Source organism: Ischnura elegans, chromosome 9, assembly GCF_921293095.1.
Source record: "Ischnura elegans chromosome 9, ioIscEleg1.1, whole genome shotgun sequence".
NCBI lineage: Eukaryota > Metazoa > Arthropoda > Insecta > Odonata > Coenagrionidae > Ischnura > Ischnura elegans.
In genome coordinates, this window is record NC_060254.1 from 92,021,274 (window position 1) to 92,045,286 (window position 24,013).

A 24,013-nucleotide genomic window follows, 5' to 3' on the forward strand; every position below is an offset into this window, starting at 1 on the left:
TGAATCGACTTTTCAATACTTCTCATATTCTGAATTTCAATGATTCCGGTTTCACAGTCCTTCAGTCATTGATGTGATTTTTTAGAATTAAATTTATTACTTATTATGATTTAATTTTGAGGTAATCAGCCAATATAATGATTGTAGCACAGTAAAAATCTGGACAGGTGTCATTTAGGAATCATTACTTGTTATCAAGTGGCTTGATTTCCATGAGCATTGAGTATGAAAAAGTTATATCTGCCCCAATCAAGATTGTCAAATACCATTTCTGTAACATAAGTAAATTATTATATATATGCAAAATATGGTTCTATTTTCTGCCAATGTCTCTTCACCTCCCATATTTTGTCTGATTATTCTACCAATATAACTAATTGTTAGTTAATCCTCCAGATCAATTTGAGTTTTATTAATTTTAATTTCTTCCACATTTTTTGTACCATCATTACTTTGTTTTCAGTATTTATATTATTTTTTCATTAAAAAAAAGTTCAGTATGTAAGAAAAATTCAAATGGCAGGCAATATGGTGAAAATAAATTTATTATAATTTGGCATATCCACAGATAAAAGAAGACTTAGCTGTCCAAGTTACCTAGTTGTTCTAGTATGGCATATAAATTGAGCATTTTAAATTTCCCATTCAGATAAATGGCTTAGGAAGGGGTTTATCAAAAAATAATTTCATGAAGCTGTTAAGTTTTCAACAATTAACGTAAAGTGAAAATTAAAAACACTAGGAACAGCTTTATAAGCACTAAAACTCCCAGTTTTTCTAAATTTCTTTATTAAATTGAAAAAGTCAATAACAAACCAATATGACAATTCTCTTTTTTATAAAAAATAAAATTGAACAAACAAAGGAACTGTTGCACATTAAAGACTAAAAATATGATAAGCACTTTCATATTTATATGAAAAATTCCACTTTCATATTTATACAAAAATGTTAGAATCACAACAAAAATTTCTCCTGAGAGTTTAGGTATAACCTGGTGAGAGTTACAGTACATACAGGCATGAATTGTTAGGAATATCTAAAAAAAAATAAAAGTTAGTCAGCTTTGACTCAAGTTGAAAATTCTTTCCTAAAAACATTTTGATATACCAAATATCACAAAATAACGAATTAACAGAGATTAAAAATTGAATGTATTAACTTGGCATCAGATTTTCACCTCTGAGAATAAACTATCAGCCTCCGACAGCATAAAAACCCTTTTGAATCAAGGGTTTCAATCATATGATATGGATTATATATGGATATCACAGTTTTAACAGGTTTGATACTGACAACGAGGCATAAAAATTCTTTTCAATATAAAATATTTTCATACGGATGCACAAAAGATATACAATACTGCTGGCGGTGTAAAGGCTGAGGGGAGCTTACACAGGTCCATCCCATTTCAAAGACTCATCTGGCTCAGTACTGAGCCCTTCATTCGTAAGAATGTCAAACTCTTGTCTGTTGAGCACTGCCTTTCTAATATCTTCCACTTTAATGGTCATGGGCATACCAGAACTGTAAATTTCAATAATTAAATGAACAAGTTATCCATGAGTTTGCACAATACCTACAATTAATGTCTAAGTTATTGCAAAAATATTAAGACATGAGCAGGGGCGGATCCAGGATTTCTTTCTGGGGAGGAGCACAAGGATACCTTGTAATACAAAACGAACGCAGTGATAATGGAACCATATTAAAATCTTCCATATTATTAAGGGTCTGGGGGGGCACGTGCCCCCACGCCCCCCACCTAGATCCGCCTAAGGCTTGAGACTTACGTCTTGAAACTTTCAGGATAAGTAGAGTAAATCCCGTTCAACATTTACTAGCACTCAAATTTTAAAACTTAAGATCTGAGAAAACTATTACATAAAAGGTAAAATTTTCAAATTTGAGATGCAGGCAAATCTTGAAAATTTATACTTTATATTACCTTAAAATTTCAAGATGATAGCGTAAGTTTTAATGAAGTATTTGACCACCATGAAAGACTGATCAAATGGAAGGTATGAATCCTCTAAAGTCTTGCTATGGCAAATAGCATCATAATTTTATGGATGAGAAAAGCATTATGCCATTCATTTGAAATGGCAATCGGTAGTTGCTATTTCATAGTGCAGGTTCCTATCTATGATTTCAAATGAGAATTAGCATCCATCAGAGAGATAAGAAATTTCTGACTTACCTTTCACAGGTCCGTTTTAAGGCAAAGCTGTAGGAACCACGAACCAAATCATTCATGAATGACTTCACTGCCTGTAATTAAGACACAGGGCAATATTGCAAATAAAAGTTTCCTGTGTGATACAGATGCAAATTTTAATAACTAGCACGAACAATTTCATTAGACGTACCTCAATAAGTATCCTCTTTGCAGCAGGATAAAAGACACAGGGTATAATTTCTTCTGGGCATGATGAGACAACTCCAATTTTGCGGGAAAATTCGTCAACAAAATGAGACAAGTCTCCCAAGGACTGCTCCATTCCTAAAAGTATAACTTTTTGGCCAGCTGCAGCACGGGCACCAAGTCCAGTCCTTTGATTTCCCAATGAATTTGCTTCTATGAAAGAGATAATTTTATACGCTGGATTAAATAAAATAAATACTGTAATGAAAGACTTACAAAAGGGAAAAGCACACACAGTCACAACTTAAGCTATGCTTTTCAAACGGGCACAAGATCACTAGGTAGCAATTTGAGACGACCACTCCTCCTTTAATCTTTTTCCCATGAATGGATAATACATAGTACAACATATCTATTCATGAGGAAAACTGAATGATTGAATTGAATGGATGACTTGATTCCATAAGTAGCTTTGAAGATGTACAGAGAAATTAGCTCATCTCAAATGTTTAGAAATGGACTTGAGCTGTTTTGAAAAACACAGCTTTGATTTACTATAGCCTAATTGCCCTATCACCACATGTCAGGATTGCTATACTCCCTTATTTTCACAGAGATTTCCTCAATTGTAGATCTCATTTGACTTTCCACAAACAATTTTGAAATGATACAGTAAAATGGAAATCTTTCTTTTTTTCAACTATACTTACTTTTTGGTGGTCCTCCAATATTCACTACATCTATTTCCTCGTTGTCATTTTCGTTTCCATCCATTGAATTAGGGCGCTCTTTTTCATGTGAAGATAGCCAATTATTCACAGCAATAGGTTCTGAAAAAGTGTTGGTGGTGTCCACGGCCACTGCTGAATGTTCTGCAGATTTGAAAATGAAAGTAAATATTTTATTGTGTCACTTAAAACAACCCATCAGCATCTTCCCTATATTAATTTCTAAATGTATATAAAATAGAGCAACCGGAATTAAAATCAAACAAACAGGCATTGAGGAAAGACTTTACACTAAATGGGATAAATTCAATTGTGCCAGGCGAAACATGATGGAACTCCTTCATGATGTATCAGAAAGGAAAGACAATGGCAGGTTCCACAATTTATTAATTACAGCGACCGGTTTTGATTACATATGATGATACTATGTAATCAAAAACGGTCACAGTAATTAATAAATAGAGGAACCTGCTATTGTCTTTCCTTTCTGATACACTCAAGGGGATAATCTAGGGCTCTGAGTATGACAGAATCTGCTCTACATATACATACTATAAAGGATTATATAAAATTTATTTTATTACTATTCTACATTTTATTACATTCAGGGCAGGCCACATCAATTAGAATGATTCACTTAGTGAGTTTCAGCTTTCTCCGTTCCACTATCTCAGATACACTCTTAGCAGAGTTCAATTCAAAGGTCTGAACTTTAAGAGGCTCCCTTCTCCTGTTGTGTAAAGTCTTTTTTGAACCAATTTAAGACACACTTAGGACTTGAAAAATAAAGTTGAGCCTTCATCTGGGATGATTTCAAAAAGCATGCCATATATTGATTTTGCTCAAGTTTAGATAGAAGTAGAAAGGTAAACTTTAGCCTCCATACCGATGACTATGAATCATATCATATTTTAGGGTGCGATTCATAGACGACACTGAAATTGCTCACTTAACAAAGTCTCTCTTTACGGTAAAGTGAGACTTTAGCTAAAGTTCGATGCAGAGTCGTTTCAAGGATCTCACTTTATAAAGTGGCACTTTAGCTCCTAAAGTCTCGATCATGCATTGAAATTTTGAGTGTTGGCAATGAACGCTGCGAAAAAGTGAAGAAAAAGATGACACACGATTTTAAATGCGTACTTGTTTACAATTGTTTCTAGCGACTGGGTTTTCGTGTTGTATTTTGCTAAGATTTTATTAAGCTGCATTTTCTCGTTTTCTCATATTATGTGCGAATGTAAATTAATACTGCATCATTGAAAGCTTTTCCCCACTACCTTTTTTGTACGTTAATGACAGAGTTAGCTGAATAAAAGCTCACTTTTAATTAGCTTCGTGCATTGGTAATGCCCTTCGATGTTTCCAGCGATGTAAATATTCAAATGATGATATTTTCACGACATTTTCTATGATTAACTGCAAACGGTTGTTAGGACTACATGCTAGGCGAAGTTTGATGGTGTACTTTCATTGAAGGTGGGTGAAATAGTGAAATTCTCTCGCGTTAACTTGAAACTGTACCAATTATTTGAAGATATACCGATCAGTGGTTATCTCAGTTGGACGCATATTTTGAAAGAGGTATGGGTGTTTGCTGAATTCTTTTCTGCTTACCAATATCTTAATTCTTAGAATGTTGAGCTAAGGCGTTATATACTATACTAGAGAAATGGACATTCAAGAATACCCACATCATCAAAACCAATGAATGAATGGCCACACAATGAAACATTTTGAATGTGAGAATGGATTTATATCAATAAATATCTCTTTGTCTGCTTCAAATGATGCCTCGACATATGTGAATACCTAACCCGAGTATCCATTCACGAATTTTGTAGTAAAAAATGTCAATGAAGTCTGTGATGCTGTGTAAATGAAATTTCATAACAATCCTACATCCTCGAGAAAACATTGCTTTGCTGCAGATAATATGATTATGAAGGAAAGTATGTTTTAATTTTTTTGCTGCTTTTCATGACGAGATCTTATATCATCATTATAAACATTCAAATGCATAGTCGAAAAAGGAAACAAACTCGACTCAATATAGTTTCAAAATCACAGAAACATGTTAAACGTGATATGGAGGCATACGGCAAGAGTACATTATGCTAAATTTCAATAAAAACGCTTAAAATGCAATGCAAGGTATAGAAGCTGACCAAACGACATGAAAATCAAGTCTTCGCGTACGAAGGCTATTGACGCCAATGTAAACAGAATTTTGCTATCATATTCAAGTATCTTAGGAAAATCATGGAACATAAACGCATAAATAACAGAAGAACTTAACAATTAGCTTGTGTACAAATGCAACATAAATTATGCCAACATGTCCAACCACTTACTGTGTTGTAATTATCACACGACCGATAGAGTTAAACTTCAAAATATAAGAAATGGGTCATCTCCATCAATACCGACACGATATATTTTCAGGGAAAAGACATATATTACGTGTCTGGTTATTTCTTGAAACACGCCACTCTGCTGTGTTCTCACCAAAAAATTAGTTCCTATTCATTTCCGTAACCCAAATATCTTCATATTTCAACTTCAGTAACAGCCGGTGCCGCCATATTAATTTATCCGTAAAGGACACTTTAGCCCTAAAGTGAGCTCCGGTTGGGCACTTTACGGTAAAGTGACGATTCGGCCATTTTTCTTCTAAAGTGGCGTTTATGAAACGGAAAAAGCAGACTTTAGCCCGGCTAAAGTATACTTTAGCCTAAAGTGCCGTCTATGAATCGCACCCTTAGTATTTATTACATTAAAAATTGAACACTTTTTTGGGCTGAATAAATTCATACACCAGTACACAGAAGAGTGGAAAGTACCAGCACTGCATTTACTAATAGCAGAGTGTACCTGCTCGGCGGAGTAAAAAGCAGTTTCCAAATACATTGGCAAAATATGTTCCAGGTACACGGGAGTGATGGAAAAATCTATTTAAATTAAAATCAAGTTTTGATATTCAAAGATCGAGCCATGATCACCGAGTTTCGAAGCAAACTCAAATTTTCAGCTTCAATCTTGACCATTTCGTTTGATCTCAGCAGCGTCACTACCGACCTAAGATAACCTAATCCCACGTCCCATGCGAAAGACTTTTCTCAAGGCCAGCAAAATTGAAAAGGCACACCCTCGATCATGATTAAGGTGTCTCCATCGGCTGATCTTCCTTAAAAATTTTATTGAAGCAGGATGGTTCCAACAGGTGATCCCCTAACTTTTATGTGCTTGAGTCTGTAAATTTTTACCGCTAAAAATTTAAGCACATATTCTAAGCAGATTTTTTGGGATTTTTTCTACTGCTAAAATGTGTACTTTATGAGTGTTTTTCGAACGAATAATAAGCATTTTTTTGTACATACTGCGCATGAGAAAAAATCAACGGTTATACATATAAGGAACTGTCAATTTTTTTAATTAAATGATCTTTTGGTTAAAATTTCGATTTTTGCAGAAGAATCAAGCTTTACATTTCAATTAAAAATTGATTGATCGAAAAATCGATTTTTAATTACATTTCTCTACCAGAAGTCCAGGGCAATCCCAGGTATCCTCAGTATTTCTCACCTCTGAGTGAGAGACAGACAGACACACCCAAAACAGGTCTAAATAAGTCAAGCAAAACCCTGCATTAAAAAATTCAGACCTGAAGACCCTGGACGAAAGCAGGAAGAACTTCCTTGGAATATGGACAATGCAGGGGACATACCCAAAACTGTATGAGGCACTTTAGGAGAAAGTGGGGTGAATCCACGCAGCCTTGCCCACATCATAATATCCTTCGTAGTCCATGCATTTTCTTCTTCCATATTAAATCCCTGAGCTAACAACAGTTTCCTTACTTCACCAGCACGTATCCACTAAAAATAAATAAATGATCGTATATGTTTCAAGTCAAATGAAATTATATAATGTGGTATTCTATGAATTCATGAGTCAGCAGATTTACTTTTCTAAAAGACCAGCAATTTCTATTTTATTTAAATCAAGATACAGCACAAGAATTCAACAAAATTGTAGTTTCTTATTTTTACGAACCTCTGATGCCCTTTGCTTTGCAAGAGGCCAATTAAAAAATTCTTCCAAAGAGTTTGCAGCATAATGATGCAAAGCCCTGTAAGCTGGATCACAGGCCAAAGATGTAACAATTGGGAGAGCTTTCAGCAGGTGGCTAGTAGCAGCTTCTCGGTCCTCGTGCAATCGAGTTTTAAGCTTGCTGAAATTAAAAATGTGTTTCAAATGTAATATAACACTGATCCTAATTGAAAATTTACTATTATAACTATGCAGAATCAACATGAACTTGAAAGAAACTTCAAAATTATGGATGCATCTCTTCCATTCATTGCATTTTTGTCTTTTCTTGTGATGCCTTATGAAGAGACAAAAGATTTGGATTGAGTGAGTATTGAGTGAGGGGGGGGATGTTAAAAAATGCACCAGAGGGAAAATTGCTTGAAAGGAGGTGAGGAGGGGAGGAGAAATGGATTCACAGACAGAATGAAAGGGAGTGGGCCATACTGTGATTTGAAGAGGGAAGTCTAAGATGAGAGGGGGGACAGCCAATTGTCCAATGCTTCTCGTATTGTAGCGATAGAATTAAGTATCTTATCACTACTTACAGTTTTGTTTACTTCTTTATTCTTCCTCTTTATCTTTTTAAGTCCAAAAAGATTATATAAACTTCCGTGTTCGCTCCCTTTCGTTCCCCAAATATAAACAACAACCTATTATTGGTTATTTTCCATGACAACTTATAAGTGGAGTTATTGAGGGTTTTCTATAGAGCGTTCCACATTTAGTTGACAGTACGGGCCTTATGGATAACAGTGTTGCCAAGCTTCCGCTCCGCCGGAAGGCATCCTAACAGCGTATGCAACCACACATAATAGAGTGCCAAAATGGTTTAGTTCAAAAACGAGTTAGGGATCTCACGAAAGACGGCGTAAATTAAGGAATTTTTAGCGTATTTTACAATACCTTTGCTGGAATATAAAAGGAGAAGTCTTTTGTTATTTTATGTATGCACTTATTCAATGCACAAGCTGAATAATGAATAATCTGTAATGTAAAAAATAACAATAAATTGAAGGATAATAAAAATTATCGCCTCTCCTGAATGAGACAAAATTTCTATTCCTTCCATATTATGCAATATTTTTGGCTCTGGCTAATATTACATGGAAGGCGATGTTGTATAAGACATCAACAATCTTTAATTTTTCAAAAATTTCCCGTACTTGGTCTATTGTAAGTTAAAGATCTCTTTTCAAGCTGACATCTTCAAAGCTAATTTCCTTAATGTTCTCTTTCCTCTACCTTGTAGTAGGCAAGGATTCCAATGTCCTTGAGTAATAAGAGGCATTATCCACCACTATAATTGATCCTTTGGGTAAGTTTGCAAGAAGTGAGTGCTCAAACCATCTCTTGTAACACTCGCCACCCACTTCCTCATGCTCATCCATTGAGTTCTTTTTGTACAGAAACACATGCGATGCTCCTTTTATAAACCCATTTTCCGTTCCTGCGCGTATAATTGCAAATCGTCCTCCTCGGGAAGTGGGGGCCAATCCCAATATTTAGTCCAGCAAGGAAAGCTTGACGCATATTTTCTAATTGTTTGTTTCGCAAACTAATGTTCACTATTTGTCCAACATTAATCCAACTTTCGCCTGTGAATACACTTGTCCTGTGTTCGCGACGATATTTTTTAGCTGCCTTAAATAATAATTAATTGTGCCACCAACGAATAATATCATCCCTTTCGATAAGGATGATTCTTTTCCCCCTGCGTTCGTGCACGAAGCCTATGCCCAAAAGAAGACGATATAGTGTTGTCCTTTTATTATCTGGGAGAATACTATCCATATTTACCTAGTTTAAGATGGATTTTGAGTCGGAGGAATATTTTTCACGAAGGATTTATGTACCTTCCTTCTAATTCCCGATTTCACAAAATCGTCGAAAGTCACTGCTCTCGCATTTTTGTAAGGCTGTCTAATTTCTTTAGTTTTTGAATGAGTTACCAATGGACCACGGGAGCTTTCCTTTCTCACTCTGTAAATAGTGGACTCCTGGCACCCAGTAGCCTTCGAAGCTTCTCGGCAGGCCTCACTAATGCTGAGAGATTTCCTTTAGTACGAGAAGACTTTGAGCACCAACTGTTTTTCGCGGCTTATGAGCTTCTCACCTTTTCTCCTCTTCTTTGTATCGGACATATTGATTGGGCGTGTTACAGCAGAGATAAGTGTAAAACGCACTTCACAATTCTCAAATTCAGTAGAGCACACAATACTTGTTCACTCCAAAAAATGCTATGACAAACTGAATGCCTTCGTAAATTCTTCCCACAGCCCCTTCGACTAGGGTCGATTCTGGTGCAGATTTTATGGTACCCTATGAAAGGAACTCAGAAAAAACCCAAGCCCCCTTTTGTAAAAGGCGTGCACTGGATGGGGTAGTGTTTCGCACAGATTATGAGATATTCTCTTTCTTGGTTTCCGCGATGGGACCGAAACACCCAAGGCGAAAGCGTCTTATTTCCAAGTCGCTTGCTTACTTTCGTACATCAATGTATTCAGATAAAAACACTGCTGTTATGACGTATGAGTATTCTCTGTTTAGGATAACAAACGAATAGATATACATTTACACGAATACATTTCATAGTACGCATTGACAAAGAACTCCTTTTCCGCCCGAGAATTTTCCCTCTGCGCGCAAGGAAAAGCAAGAAGCCCGGCCCAGCGGCACCGTATTATTTTTTCTTAAGATCAAAACCTTGCAACTCGCTTCAGAATTGATGTAAGTTAATTATTTTTTCACCAAAAATAACTTTGTAGTTTTCTTCACATTTGATACGCAGCATATAGGGACCTACGATGTAAGAAACGTAAGTTAGTAAGCGACTACTTTTTACCTTGCAAAAATCAAAATTTTCTTGTCCTAATGGGTGTTACATCAGCATAACAACATTTTAACTCAATATTTGTACAATTGGTGAGGACCTTCAAAGAGAATATAATGTGATGAATTTTGTGCAGAAGATTCAATTCAATACAGACAACGGTCAGGCAGAAATTGCGAGAAGAAGATAAAGTAAAAAAATACATGTTTCTGACGGAAATTTAAGGAATTGTTATTTATAGCTTTTGTTATAATTTTTATCGAAAAACTATTGGCACCAATGAATGCAGCATCTCTTTCTGCATTAGAATGCAATTTTTAATCAGTGCATAACGCAACATTAATTTTCGTGCTGTCATTGGCAACACCGCGCTCCTGGCCTTACGGAGATTAACATGGGAAACGATTCTCCATAAGAGCCCATACTGTCAACTAAATGTGGAACGCTCTATATAACATTTATAACATACACGTCATCCTCCACACAAACCTACCTTTACCACTAGAATACTTCAGTGATAATAATATCTTATTTTAAAACTAGCTATTATTCTGAAATTTTAAAGTAATAGGGAGTAGAATTTTCTCAGAAAACAATATGGAGGAAACATCAAATTTAATATATGTACTGTCAAATTCTGACAGGAGTCCACTATACACTCCCGGTAAATTTTAATATTTTAGCTCAAGTTTAAAACAATTAATGAGTTAGAAAAAAAGAGGGGTAGAACAGAAGTGGTGAGTCAGCATAATTATATTCAGCAAAAAAAAACTCTGAATGTCACCTTCGTTTCATTAAAGGTACAAAAATTAAAATCAAAAAGAGGAGAGAATAGAAGGAAACAATAAGCTGGAAAATATAGTATAAAATCTCACAAAGAACTGAAGTCTGAAAATTTGTTCACCGTAAATAAAATTATAGCACAAATTATTCGAAAATCTGGGGCTAAGGCCAAAGATGATACTGCTAGGAGAGGATTAGCATTTACGGTAACTGTAGCCCACAAAAAATTTAGCCAGTGTATAGAATTCAGAGAACAATGGCATTGATTTGGAAACAACGTAAATTGGATTCTAAATCACAGTAAGCTGTAAAAAGGAAAGTTTCACTACACATATCTTATTTATTTTTATTCATCTTTCCATGACAGTATAAGTGGTAGAAATGTTTGAGATTTTTTCCGCCACTTATGAAACAAAAATATCCAAATAAATATGGCCAATTGTAATGAACAATTAAGTAGCCAAACTGCTGCTGCCAATTATGCAATTGGGAGAATGGAAGACACAGACAATAAACCATTACTGGGAGAGTAATCAGGACAACCTTAATGGGAAACCAAAAATACAGGTTATAGTAAATGAACTCAAACTTCACCGATAAAAAGGAAATATCCTGTCTCTGGAAAGAAAAAAATATAAAAATAAAATTTCCAAATAACATAGCATACCTATAATTTCGGGCATAAATAGCAGCCTTCACATCCACTGCTGGTTTCAATGATGGTGTGACATTTGGTTGATGGGTTGATTGATTTTGTGTCTTAAATGCTAATGGAGTGGATTGTGGGATTGTCCGAGCAGCACCTGGCAAGCTTGGGAGTTGTAACAGAAGGCTAGTTCCAGGGCGAATACTAGGGTTTTTCAGTAATGATTTTCCTGTGAGAAGTCCCTGAAAGTACCAAAACATCAGCAAACAATTTTAGTGTCATAAAGAAAGCATTTGAGAAAAGCTTCTCTGTAAGCAATGGAAGACACATTTACACTTTGAGAATACATGAGTTATTTCATTGGTTAAAATTACATGTATGTACCTACATCTTTATTAGTCATATCTGTCTTTTTTGGCGATGTATTACTCCTTAAAAACATGAGCATTCATCTGAAATTTTCAGAGCATAAACAGTAGACTTAGTCAATATTTGCCTGTTTCTCAAATATTAAAAAAAACTGCAAATCATAAATTACTGAGGTGTAATATTCAAATTTGAGATAATAACAAATAATGACCAAGACCTACTTTATCAGGCCTTGAAAGTTTCAAATGATAGGATGATTTTCAAGTAGGTAATCCATCATCAAAAACAACCAGTCGAGCAGGAGGTATACGTATAGTTTTTCAACAAGGTTTTTATGATGCATTTTGTTCATCATATTGTACTTCCCCCTTCCCAAACTTGATTTCCACTGGCAGTTCAGTGAAAAAGTTATTATTCATCATTCTATCCTTTATGTTCTCTTTCTCTCATTCCCACTCACTCACCATCTAAATATATGTAGTAATTACCCTGCAAGCCGCCTAAATAGGCATATGGCAGGGGTTGTAGGACAAATGAAAAAGGAAATGCTCAAAACAAATTACGCCAGACAACAACTTATATCCTTCGTTGTTTGGGGAAAAAATGAATTCCCATACCTATCCATTTGGTAAAATATCTCCCTTAATTTATCATTTCTGTCAGATCTACAGATATGGTGGGTATCTAAAATGATGTCCTCCATGTCGCTATCAATGACAGGATCTATTCTTGATTGCTCAAGCAAGCCTAGCGTGCAATCTCTGAGTCTCCAGCATCTTCTAACCTAATTCATTTAATTCCAGTGTAATGCTTCCTGTATGTCCATAGCAGCTTTCCTTTGTATTTTATTAAGTTCACGTACTAATCCTGCCGGCACCGAATCCCATATGCTCGCAACATCCTTTCATCTTGGTTGGTTTCCGGCATCTCCTCTCTCTTAAGTACACACTCCAACCTATCGCAGCATAATTTTGCCCCCCCCCCCCCCCCCCATGTTTAGAACTTCCTCATTTACCCTCTCCCCAATTGCACCAATCTTCCATTCCACTGTGATTACCAGTTTTCATTACAAGTTATTATGCTATACCATTTCAGATACCAGGACTTTGTCTTATTAAAAGAAAAAACTCTCACTGCCAACATTTCAGAATTAAATTGAAATAATTGAAGTGGTATTGATATCAGATGTCGAGAAATATAATAGATGAATAAAATGCTATATTCATAAAAAGATGATGGATGGATGGCAGCAGGTGAGTTGCAGCCATCATCACTATTGCATGATGGTAAGTACTGGATGGGTGGTCATCTAACAAAGAATGTAATATATTAATTATTCATGCCTCAGTAAATCTAGTTGGTGGAGAGTAATTACTATAGCAGGCCACTACCTACCCTGGACCCACTGTAGTTCTGGCGTCTAACTAATTTTAATTTTTTATTAATTTCCCAGATTCAAACCTATACGAGCAATTTCTGTAATTACTTGCCATGAAATCACTCCTGGAACAACAACCAACCACCAAAAAACTTTACAATTTTTCCTTAAAAATATGAAATGTTGTAATTAAGAAGTGCAGCCAGACAATATAATCTGATTGATGTGAAACTTTTATGGGTCATAAGGAACACCAATTACAAAGTTGAGGCATTATCCACAGACCAATTGCAAAAAAATATGATTTTTTGATCTACCCCAGCACAGTGCCTTGATAAATCAAAGAGCAAGGAAGGCTTCTACAAGTTGGCACCTAAAAATACATAATTTAAGCATCAGAAATGGATGATTTCAAATATGCGTGTTACGCTGATTATGTGCATGTTAAGTTTGTTTTTGAAGCAATGCATAGTTCAAGACTTTTCTGAGACTATTCACTCCCAGGAATGATATAGTATTGCACAATGCTATTGAAATTTACACTTACACCATGAAAAGGATTCTAGTAAAAATACTGGGAGCATAATGAGCAATATAATGGTATTCCTCCTTACCTTGGTAGAACCTGCTGAAAAGGGATGTTTTGGCTTCAGAGATTGCTTGACTTCATTGTGAGGCACCAATGATAGGGACTTATTACCAGATGCATTACGTAACAAAGAGCTAGAAATAGAAATACTAGAACTAGAAATATTCTTTTCAACTTTAACAGCAGGTACTTGACTCTTCCCCGTTTGTTCACCAGACTTGGGCAAATTTGTAACCCCCCCAGTCACAACACTGTCATTGTTCGGAACAACACATGAAGATATGTCAATGATTGAGTCTTCTACCACAGGCACAGGAAAATATCCTTCTTCGATGACAACCTCTTCATTTACAGACACACCACACTCCTCAGTCATGCCCCCAACAATAAACTCTTCCTTCACCAGTTTATGATCTATGACAATTTCCTCTTCAACATTCTGTTCATCCTCTGACAGGGGCTCCTTTTTAACAAATACCTGGTCCAAGACACCAGTCCCCACACCAGAATTTGTTTCACTCACAGAATTTCCATGTTCCACACCCTCATTTTCAGCAGGACTAGGACAGCTTCGCATATCATCTTCAGAATTACTTTCTTCGTCCATGATCTCTTCCTTAATATCTTCATCACTCATCAACGTGCATTCATTGAATACATTGGAAATATTTCCAGAGGTTTCCCAAGACATTTCTTCTTCCCTTTCTTTCTTGATTGAAGAAAGAAGACCCGACCCCGAGTCTTCCTCACCCATACCACTTGTATCTTCCCCATCGTGGTGCCGCGATGAATTTTCCTTCCAATCCCTTTCATCCTGATTTCTACCACCGTCTTCCAAACCATCACTTCTCCCATCATCATCAACAAACATCCACCCCTCCACCACAGTTTCTGAACCTGCAATGAAATGAAGAGTCACCATGAATTGAAGATAAGGCAGGATGGCTTGGAACGTAGGCTTTTGCAGCAATATGCATTGTTGTCAACGGCTTTTGGATGCAGCTGCATATTTTGCTTTGTCACGCGAGTTTTCGTGGCCATTGCAGGTCACATCATCAGGCAATTAATGATGCGCTTCATCGCCTGATGATGCAACCTGCAATGGCCATGAAAGCTCGCGTGACAAAGTGCAATACGCAGCTGCTCCCAAAAGCCATTCACAATAAGGTAGGATGTTACAGTAAAATCAATCCACTGAGCCAAAAAAGTATCCACATCCGCTGGTTGCTTGAATGTATGAAATCCTGCCGCTTCCGCCCCATCCTATATACAGAAGAACCTCGGATAACGACCACAATCCATTCCAGAAAGCTGGTTGTTATCCGAAATGTTCGTGATCCGAAACAATTTTCCCCATAAGAAATAAAGAAAATAGGAATAATTTATTCCTAGCTCCTATTGACTCGCTATCATAAGAAAAGTTACAGGCTATATAGGCATGCTTTTTTTTAAATGAGAATAGTTATAATACAGTTAAAATTGAGTTTAATATAAATAAAAACAGTAAAGAAAGCATTTAAACATAACACGATCCATTTGGGATCGCACGGCACCGAACACAAACGTGGCCGCTATGCATCTATTAGCTAACCAAAATTTTGTTTGCTATCTGAGGCATATTTTTAGCGAAATTTTTGGTCGTTATCCAAATCTTCGTTGTCAGAGGCGTTCGCTAACCAAATTTCTACTGTATTTTGCACTATTACTTAGGTTCTAAGCAATCTCACACAATTTCATCACCTCATTTCACAAGCTCATCTTCAACAGACAAAATTCATGGCAATTCTTTCTTTTAATTACATGATGCATTGTCAGTAAACTAGAAATATGCGTGTATATGCTTGGCTCGGGTAAAATTTTATTGGCTTTCCAACTGGGTTAAAGTCTGCGTGATGGATGATTTTCATCATCTGCCCAGAGGATATTGTGAAAGCCTCCAAATGGAATGTCAGGATCTATCATGCGGACACCAACCTGGTGGAAGCCCAAGAAGAGTTCACTCGAATCATTCACCATGAAAGCCTTGGATCCTTCAACATGCTTAACTGCATACAACAAATTTTTAAGAAAAAAGTAGGATATATGAAGCTATAGAACCATAATTGAAGTATTGAATCTGATATGTCCTTGGCCATGTCATCTGGAATCCATTAGAACTTACTAGGGCTACAATGTGGGCTTTTGCAACCCCTAGAAATGTATGCAATCCCAAAGACAGCCTTAGCAAATTTCACTGATTACCTATTTAATAGAATGGAGGAACTATGGGAACTTGTAGCAAGCAGCTGATTCCTTAAGATTATCTATTGTACACCAAGCATCAAAAATATAACTCACATTAGAGTTTGTATAACCATATCCATACTCATAACAAAATATTTCAAATACCTATATATGCCTTGTAGCCATAACAAATCATAAGGATATGATTGACTGTCTTTACAGGGAATACTATGGATTAAGATAAAAGCTCTCTATAAACTTAATAAGCAAGAATTTCACTAGGATAATACCACAGTATAAAAATACTCAAATGTCATTTATTGTTACCATCATATCCTATCCTTTTCATCCTATTTCAGGATATTACTAAAATGGCAGAGCAAAATATCAGCTCCATAAAGTAAATAACCTAGCCATTAACAACTATAAAAATTAATTGTATTTATATGATTATTTTATATGATATGATTGAATTTCAAAAGGCCAATTTTTTTAAATATCTACCATAATAAAAGCAGAATTGTGAACCAAAATACAAATAATGCAAGAGTGCTAATATTTTCTGAATCATGGATACATATTTTATGATTATTACAATTAATGGTGGAGAACTGTATCAAACCGATCTTAGGACTGTTGACCAGTGATTATGATGATCACTAACCAAGAACTTGACGTCCAGACTTTGTTTTGTCCAGAATCAGGTGGTGAATAATGTCAATGGGCTTGTTCAGAGGATTTCTGAAGTGCACCTGAACCCGTACAGGAAATTCTCCCCATCCACGACGAGAGAGTCGAAATGGTGGTGATCTGGAATGAAATATTATGATATCCAATAAAATCTGTACACATTTATGGAAAAAGGCAAAAAAATAAACTTATTGCCAACACTTCAGCCATCACACTGAGATAGGTACCATTCCATTATGAAAAAATAAAAGTAATCCATGAAGACAAAGGTTGGAATTTTTGAGGCATTGATTTAATTGAATACACCTTCATTGCATTAGCCAGCAAAAAAATGTATAGGTACTTCTCAATCTGACAACTCCACTTATCGCAAGATACTGCCATCCTTGGCCAACAATTTCTCTCCCATCCATCAACCTGAATCCTTACTTCTGTACATCACATGCATATCATCATACAACCATTTATGCACAAAATGGTGCCCTCCCACTAGCTACACCACATATGAGCTACTGAATAAATTACAGGCACTCAAAAATGTCAAAACCTGCACAGAAGCCAGCTTTTAGGCAAAATATAAGATGAAAGAGGAAGTCCTTGATGAATTTAGGTACTAGTTTAGAGTTACTTAGAATACAATCCTAAGACCTATTATACCTAGTTTATTGCAGCCCAATTCTCAGATAGACCTGTACAAAATATGTCCTCCAAAATATAGTAAGTATGCTTTGTGGAGATTGTCACTGACAGGAGGAAAGACTTCTTGTTCTCAACAGGGTGAATGTTAGTAACCTCTGGTTTGAGGACATTATGCCACACTACTATGCTAAATAAAAAATATTACAGGAATGAAACTGAAAGAAGGGCAAATATAAGATAAATCCCAGGAGATACGTACGTTACTTCAACCACATCAAATGGACGGTAGCTTGGGTGCAGAAAGAACCTCACTTTGGTCACAAACTGAGAGAAAGGGGTTTCATTGGGTGGACATCGGGCATATACCATCCATTTGTGGCTGGCTCCATCTTCCCTACAGTCAACAGGGATCCATCGTGACACATTTCCCACAATGATACTGAAGGGACAGGTAGAGGAACAAGATGGAAAAAAAGAGAAACAACCATTAGACAACGTAAATAGCTCTTGTTTCAGAAAATCTAAATCTAAGAACATCCGGCAGTGGAGCACTTAAAAAATGAGAGCTGGCCAATCTTGCATTCACAATAAAATTCATACAAAATCAATCACTCCAATAGGATAAAATAAATGTGGCACCTAGCAATTACCATACTATGGCTACATATATGATGATGGGTTTTGTTACACAATAAAATCATAGGGCCTGATTTGCTCGGCAACTCACATACGTAGAAATAATATAATAGGCTTTCCAAGCTAACATGTTGAAGGAATTCTTCTTTGAACCTCCAACAGGTCAAATTAAATTGTCTGCCATAGATAATGTGACCAAGTGGAAAACCCAAGAAGAATTTCTTAATCTATCATACAACTTAAATTTGTTATGTTATAGAATTATTTCAGGACTTCTAAATAAATTTCCAAGATGAGAGCTCTCCAGTTATCCCTTAATTTAGCAGTTCCATGTCTACCAATGCTAAAAAAATTGCACAGGACTTAATGTCAAAATATTAGTCCACATGAATCCACTAACAGGGTTTCAACCAGCTTTCTAGTTTTTATATCTATCTTTTCCCATGCATATTCAATCCAAATAATAAAAATTTCCCTCAATTTATATGACTATTATTGCACTGCTATACAGAGATGGCACAAGAAAATTAAGCCAATTGTGAAACAAAATTTATTTATTCCAGAAATGTATCATATTCTACTTCAAATTCAAAAATAAAACAAATTTTTAATGTCAGCAGTCTTTGCTTAAAAATTAGAAACTATTAAAAATCCCACATATTATCACAAAAAAACTAGAGCTTGCGATTATACCAGCCATCCTGTTACAACGAGCAGCCAGATCTTGAGCCTGTATGAGCTGCTGAGTCAGACCTTCACCGTGCTGCCTAGCCTGGGCAGCTGCAAAACACACACTATGCTGCTCAAATGCAGCAACAATTTGCATGTTCAAACATGTTTTCTACCTTTTTGCCATTACCTGGAGTTCATGCCAAGACATTTCCCTCACCAGAAGGTAGCCAGAGCTTACCTGAGGGTTCAACACCATTATCAGCTATTAGGGGGCATCCATGTGTAGCATTTAGGAGGGGAGGGGGTCAAGACCATTATCACCCAGTTTCCTGGCAAGTATCACGTGATTTTTTTCCACAAGAAACAGCGTAAAATAGGGTAGTTTGCCTCATCAAAGAAAACGAAAGGCATTGATTGCGATTCGTTACCCAACATTAGTAACATTGATTCATAATATACAAAGTATTTAGTTTTAGAAATCCCAGTTTAGACGAATGTTAATGGTCAATTTTAACCTCATTTGAAAAAGGCCAGATTGGCGGCCATGCGATGCCTCTCCACGTGACGTCACAGGGACCCAGATACTATAAGAGCAGTCAGGAGTTTTACATCATCTGAGATTACCAACGCATGCATAAGGCACAGAGCTCAGGGAAACATCTCTTAATAATCACCTATGTATTAAAATTGCCTAAGGTCAGAAAGTTTCCTTCGCTTGATAGGGTATTAATAATCCTTATTTAAGCCAAGCGCTACCTGCTAGCAGCCTGCATCGCAGCGGCGTACATATCCTCGCCCCAAGGTCACCTCACATGGTGGCAGCAGGAACCAGAAATCCGTCACAGGCTTTTCCCAGCATTCATGCTTAGCCGTCGTGTTTATTTAAGCTAAGCGCTACCTGCTAGCAGCTTGCATCGTAGCGGCGCTCATAGCTTCGCACCAAGGTGGCCTCACACAGTGGCAGCCAGAGTCAGAATGGCGTCACACGGGCTTTCACCAACATTCATACTAAGCCGTCGCATTTTCACTTCTCATTTAACCACGAAAAATAGATATTGCCATTTAAAAATCTAAAGCTTGAAATACATACCTACTCCAGGAGTAATAATCTTTCAATTTAGCCAATTAAAAAAAATTGGATACCACCCTATTGCGATCTTAGTCATCTTAAATACTAACTTCTTCATCTTGATAATTACATCTACGTAAAAAATACTAACTTAGTCATCTTGAATACTAATTATTAACTAATCTTAACTAAAAATAAACAACTTCTTTTCTAAATAAATCCAATCATAAATTAAAGTATTTACACTGAAAATACGCATTTTGAACTATCTCACATGACAACAGAGGGAGGGATTTGAGCCAAATCTCACGATTTCTCTCCAAGGGGATAAATGGGTTCAAAAATTTGCATTCAAAGTTTAAATTTGAACAAATAAATACAAGTCGATACCAACCGATATCTCCTCTTTGTGTGGAATCCTCTAGTTGGGCTGGTAGGTTCGGGGGCTCCTTTCTTTGTCACAGGTGGTATGTAACAAGGAATTTTGGTGGGCAAATTTGATTCATCCTCTACATTTCCCTTTTCTTCACTGGGCCCATCCGAATCGCAGGCATTACTCTCCTCGAGTTTCTCCTCCGCACTGCGCTTAGGCTTCTTCTTCCTGCTGAGCCCAGCCACGGCAGGATGGGCCAGGTGTTTTGTATTTGATGCATCTGGCCACTCCCCCTTTACATACAAAATATAAATTTACAGGGTTCCCACTCCAACTACATTACAAAATTCACGGTTTTTTCCAGGTTTTCACGGTACAAATGGCATCAAATTCACGGTTTGTAGATAAGGCATTTTAGGCAGAAATACTTATCACGTAACAATCATCGACCACACGTTAACTAAAAATGTAACTAATGCAACAGATGCCTTCAATGAAAACACAGCAATGAAAGTGCTATCTCTTATAGCGTCACCTGTAGTAGTAAAATTCGAGTCCGGTTTAAGGGTTTGAGTGGGAAAATAGAGAGAACAGGGTGGCAGGGAAGTGAAGAAGTGTCTGATTTTTTGCCAGGGTTAATGTCTTCCAATCGCAGGCTTAAGGTGAATGTGATATCATGGCGCACGGACCAATTAATAATTGCGCTTCGAATACACGTGTGCAGATAAATTTCTGGACAGTGTCTGCACGTGACTCGGCCTTGAAACATGATCCGAACATAGATTTTTCTTTTAATCTGTGTATCGTAGATCTACAATCAAGTTTGAGAGATTTCTAAGGTTTCCTGACGAAATTCACGGCTTTTTCCAGGTTTTTTCACGGTAGATGAAATTCACGGCTTATTCACGGTTTTAAGGCTTTCACAGTTGAGTGGGAACCCTGAATTTACCAAACCTCAAGGAATATTTCTGCTGATTAGCTATTCTGAGTATAATAGAAGTCTACCTGATCTATTGCTGGTGGTGGGCGATGAAAATTAAATGGATTGATAGGGTGAAAAATAAGGTTGTGCACTTAAGAAGGACCTTTTGAATAGTGAAAGTCATAAGACACAATGATTATATGAGAAATACAATGGAGGAAAAATTATAAGACAATTTCCACCAAGGAAGGACCAGAAATAAGTACTTGGGGGAATAAAAAGGAAGACACAAGGCAAAAAACATCTGAGAACCAAAAGAACTAGTGGCATTCCTACTGCGGGGATGAGAGGATAGACTCCCCCCAAAGCCTCGGAGAAATATGTAAAAGATATATTTTTAAAAATTTCCTAGTTTTGGTATAAAATAACGTCATCTGTTTAAAAATAAATTTTAAGTGCCAAAATGATGTAAAATATATTTCCAGGCATGTCATTTTTCAAAAATTTTCCTGGACCCCTCTATGGCTGGGGGGGAAATCCCCCCCAGGCTCCATCCACCCCCCAAGCATTTTCATAGTTACGCCACTGAAAAGAAATATGTAGTTATGGAAATGGAGGACTACAATACACCAACCTTAGCATTATAGTACTATGAATGAATGAAGAAAAAAATTTAGAAAATCTTTAGTGCAAGGCCTAAAGCATGAAAACATATTCACAGCAGTGGAATCAGGAGTGAAAATTTTTATAGACATATACTTGCCCAACTTTCTGCCACTAATTTTTTATTTTTAATATTATACGCCGAGACTCAGATTACAAAGCACCAAAGCCCAACTTTTGAAACCCATCATTGAAAAATCACCGTGACATTTTTTTTCCTAGGCACTTTCCTGTGCTCTATTTATTTTGTTTTATATAATTATTACTGCTCACCCAACTTCTTAGTGAGATAACCAAACACAAACAGAGTAAAAATTAACATTGAAGTCGAATTTAAAATCTTGCCAAAGCTGAACTTGGAAGTCTTATTAATTCTAAAATATTATGTGACATTTAAAACAATAGAAGCATTCCTTCAAATCAATAACTCACATAACTGATCTTCCAATTTTAACATACCTGTGAGGTTCTCATGCCATAGTAGGATGACACAACTGCATATCTCAGCAAGTGCTGAATCCTCAAAGCCTCTTTCAATCTTTCATCAATTGTCTCCAATTCCTGCTCTCTTTTTCTGAGTTCAATTTTAAATTCACGTCTAATTACCGCCAAGGCTTTAGACAATGTAGTATCGGGAACTAAATACGATGCATATCGAAAATAAGCGTTCAAATAATTAATACCGATTAAAAATTAAGAACACTACTCATTGTAAGAATGGTATAACACGGTGAAAAAGAAATAATGCAACCATCAGTTAGCCATAACCAATTACTTCGTAAATCAATGATGACCATTTGCGGCATAAAAGTCTTAGCACCGTTTGTTTCGGAATTGATTATCAACATTGATGCATTGAAATTCTCAAGATAAATAACATACCTTCTGAACTGTCAGAGAGACCGTCGTTGGAACGATTATCTGTTTCATCCTCTGAACGTCTCCTTTTGCGATTACCGAGCTCGGACATCCCAGATAAAAGGTTTGACTACTACCACTAACTACGCGTAATTTACCTTTAATAGGGTAACACATGCAGGCGGTATTTCTCCAACGATAGCGTAATTCTTGTTATGATATTATTACCCACGCACGAATTCGCACCATTGAATTATCGATTGGCTTTTGTTTTTTCCTGTTGCTTTGCAACTGCAATTAACCGGGAATTTTAAAATCACTTTTCGGTGGTACAACGCATGTAGCGCCAGGATAGGGGTACACTCCTCCATGCTAGAAGTGTTTTCACCACATTTTCATTCATTAATGAAAATCGTCCACATTTCATCAATAATAATCATTCATATATGAAAATTATTAAATTTCAAAATGAAAACCTTTTATAAGTGACATGGAAATGAGTCATTTTGATTGTCACTATCACATTGACATCCATATCCAATCGGTGGAATAAAGTACACCTAAGAGATGTACTTGTAATTTTTTCAAAACCAAAATATTTTATGTGTTTATACATGTGTATTTTAAACATAAAAATGCAGGGTTATATTGGAAAGCATTTTCTTCTAATGGTACACCTAATAAAAGTACCTATTCAGGACTAGAGCACAGTATGATGCGATACCACTTCGGTGGAACTCCATCCTTGTGTTTATTCCTCCACCAAAATGCACCTCTGATTCAAATACAGACAATTTTCATAATAATGTGGAGTGGAGTGGTTATTACACACTTGCCTCGCCTTATTTTATTGGGCTAATTCGTTCATCGGAGGAACGGATTAGCCTAATAAAATAATTTTTAAATTCTTCAGAAAATAAGTGAACTTGTATACACTCGAAATTACTCTCATTTTACGCATAGTTTTAATAGTATCACTTGCTTCAAATCTTATTCTTTTTTATGTATTCGCCGATATCCATTGCAGCGTCATGGCCAAAAACGTTACTCATAATGCGTCCGGATAGCCGACCTACCGAAGTAATTTATCTCGTCTCCTTAACTGAATGGCATTAGTTAACTTAAATCATTAATTGAGTTTGGAGCTAGTGGAAATGAATATTTTGAAAGCAATGCGGTTTGAGGTATTATTTTTGCTGTTATGGCTGTCGGGCTGTCCGCGTAAAGGGTCCGCCCTAAAGCCTTCAAGGTCATCGTTGATCACGGGAGAGCGGTGGCCGAGTGCGTTTGAATAGCATCAACACGTAAAAGGGTCCGAGAGAGAGTCTCAATCACATTGGCTTCATACCTTCCCAGTAATCGTAGGTCGAATTGCGTCTCAGGAATACAGTGCGGCAGTGGTTCAGCAGTGGAAGGTGATTTTGATAGAGCCATTCGGATTAAAAACCAACAATTGAAAATTGAACAATTGCAAAAAATATGAATGCG

At 36.5% G+C, this 24,013-nt stretch overlaps 1 protein-coding gene across 1 annotated transcript; it reads right to left on the minus strand.

Moving 5' to 3' along the window:
- Window positions 1-785: 785 nt before the first annotated feature.
- On the minus strand, window positions 786-22,770 carry LOC124165582 (YEATS domain-containing protein 2). The gene is made up of 13 exons (XM_046543039.1): window positions 22,550-22,770; window positions 22,127-22,305; window positions 20,104-20,375; window positions 17,592-17,771; window positions 16,668-16,813; window positions 13,806-14,677; window positions 11,466-11,686; window positions 7,147-7,324; window positions 6,818-6,968; window positions 3,076-3,237; window positions 2,370-2,578; window positions 2,201-2,271; window positions 786-1,527 (listed from the first exon to the last, which is right to left on the minus strand). Exons 1-13 carry the CDS (start codon window positions 22,635-22,637, stop codon window positions 1,392-1,394), a joined length of 2,865 nt encoding a protein of 954 aa, XP_046398995.1. The 5' UTR covers window positions 22,638-22,770; the 3' UTR covers window positions 786-1,391.
- Between the last annotated feature and the right edge of the window lie 1,243 nt (window positions 22,771-24,013).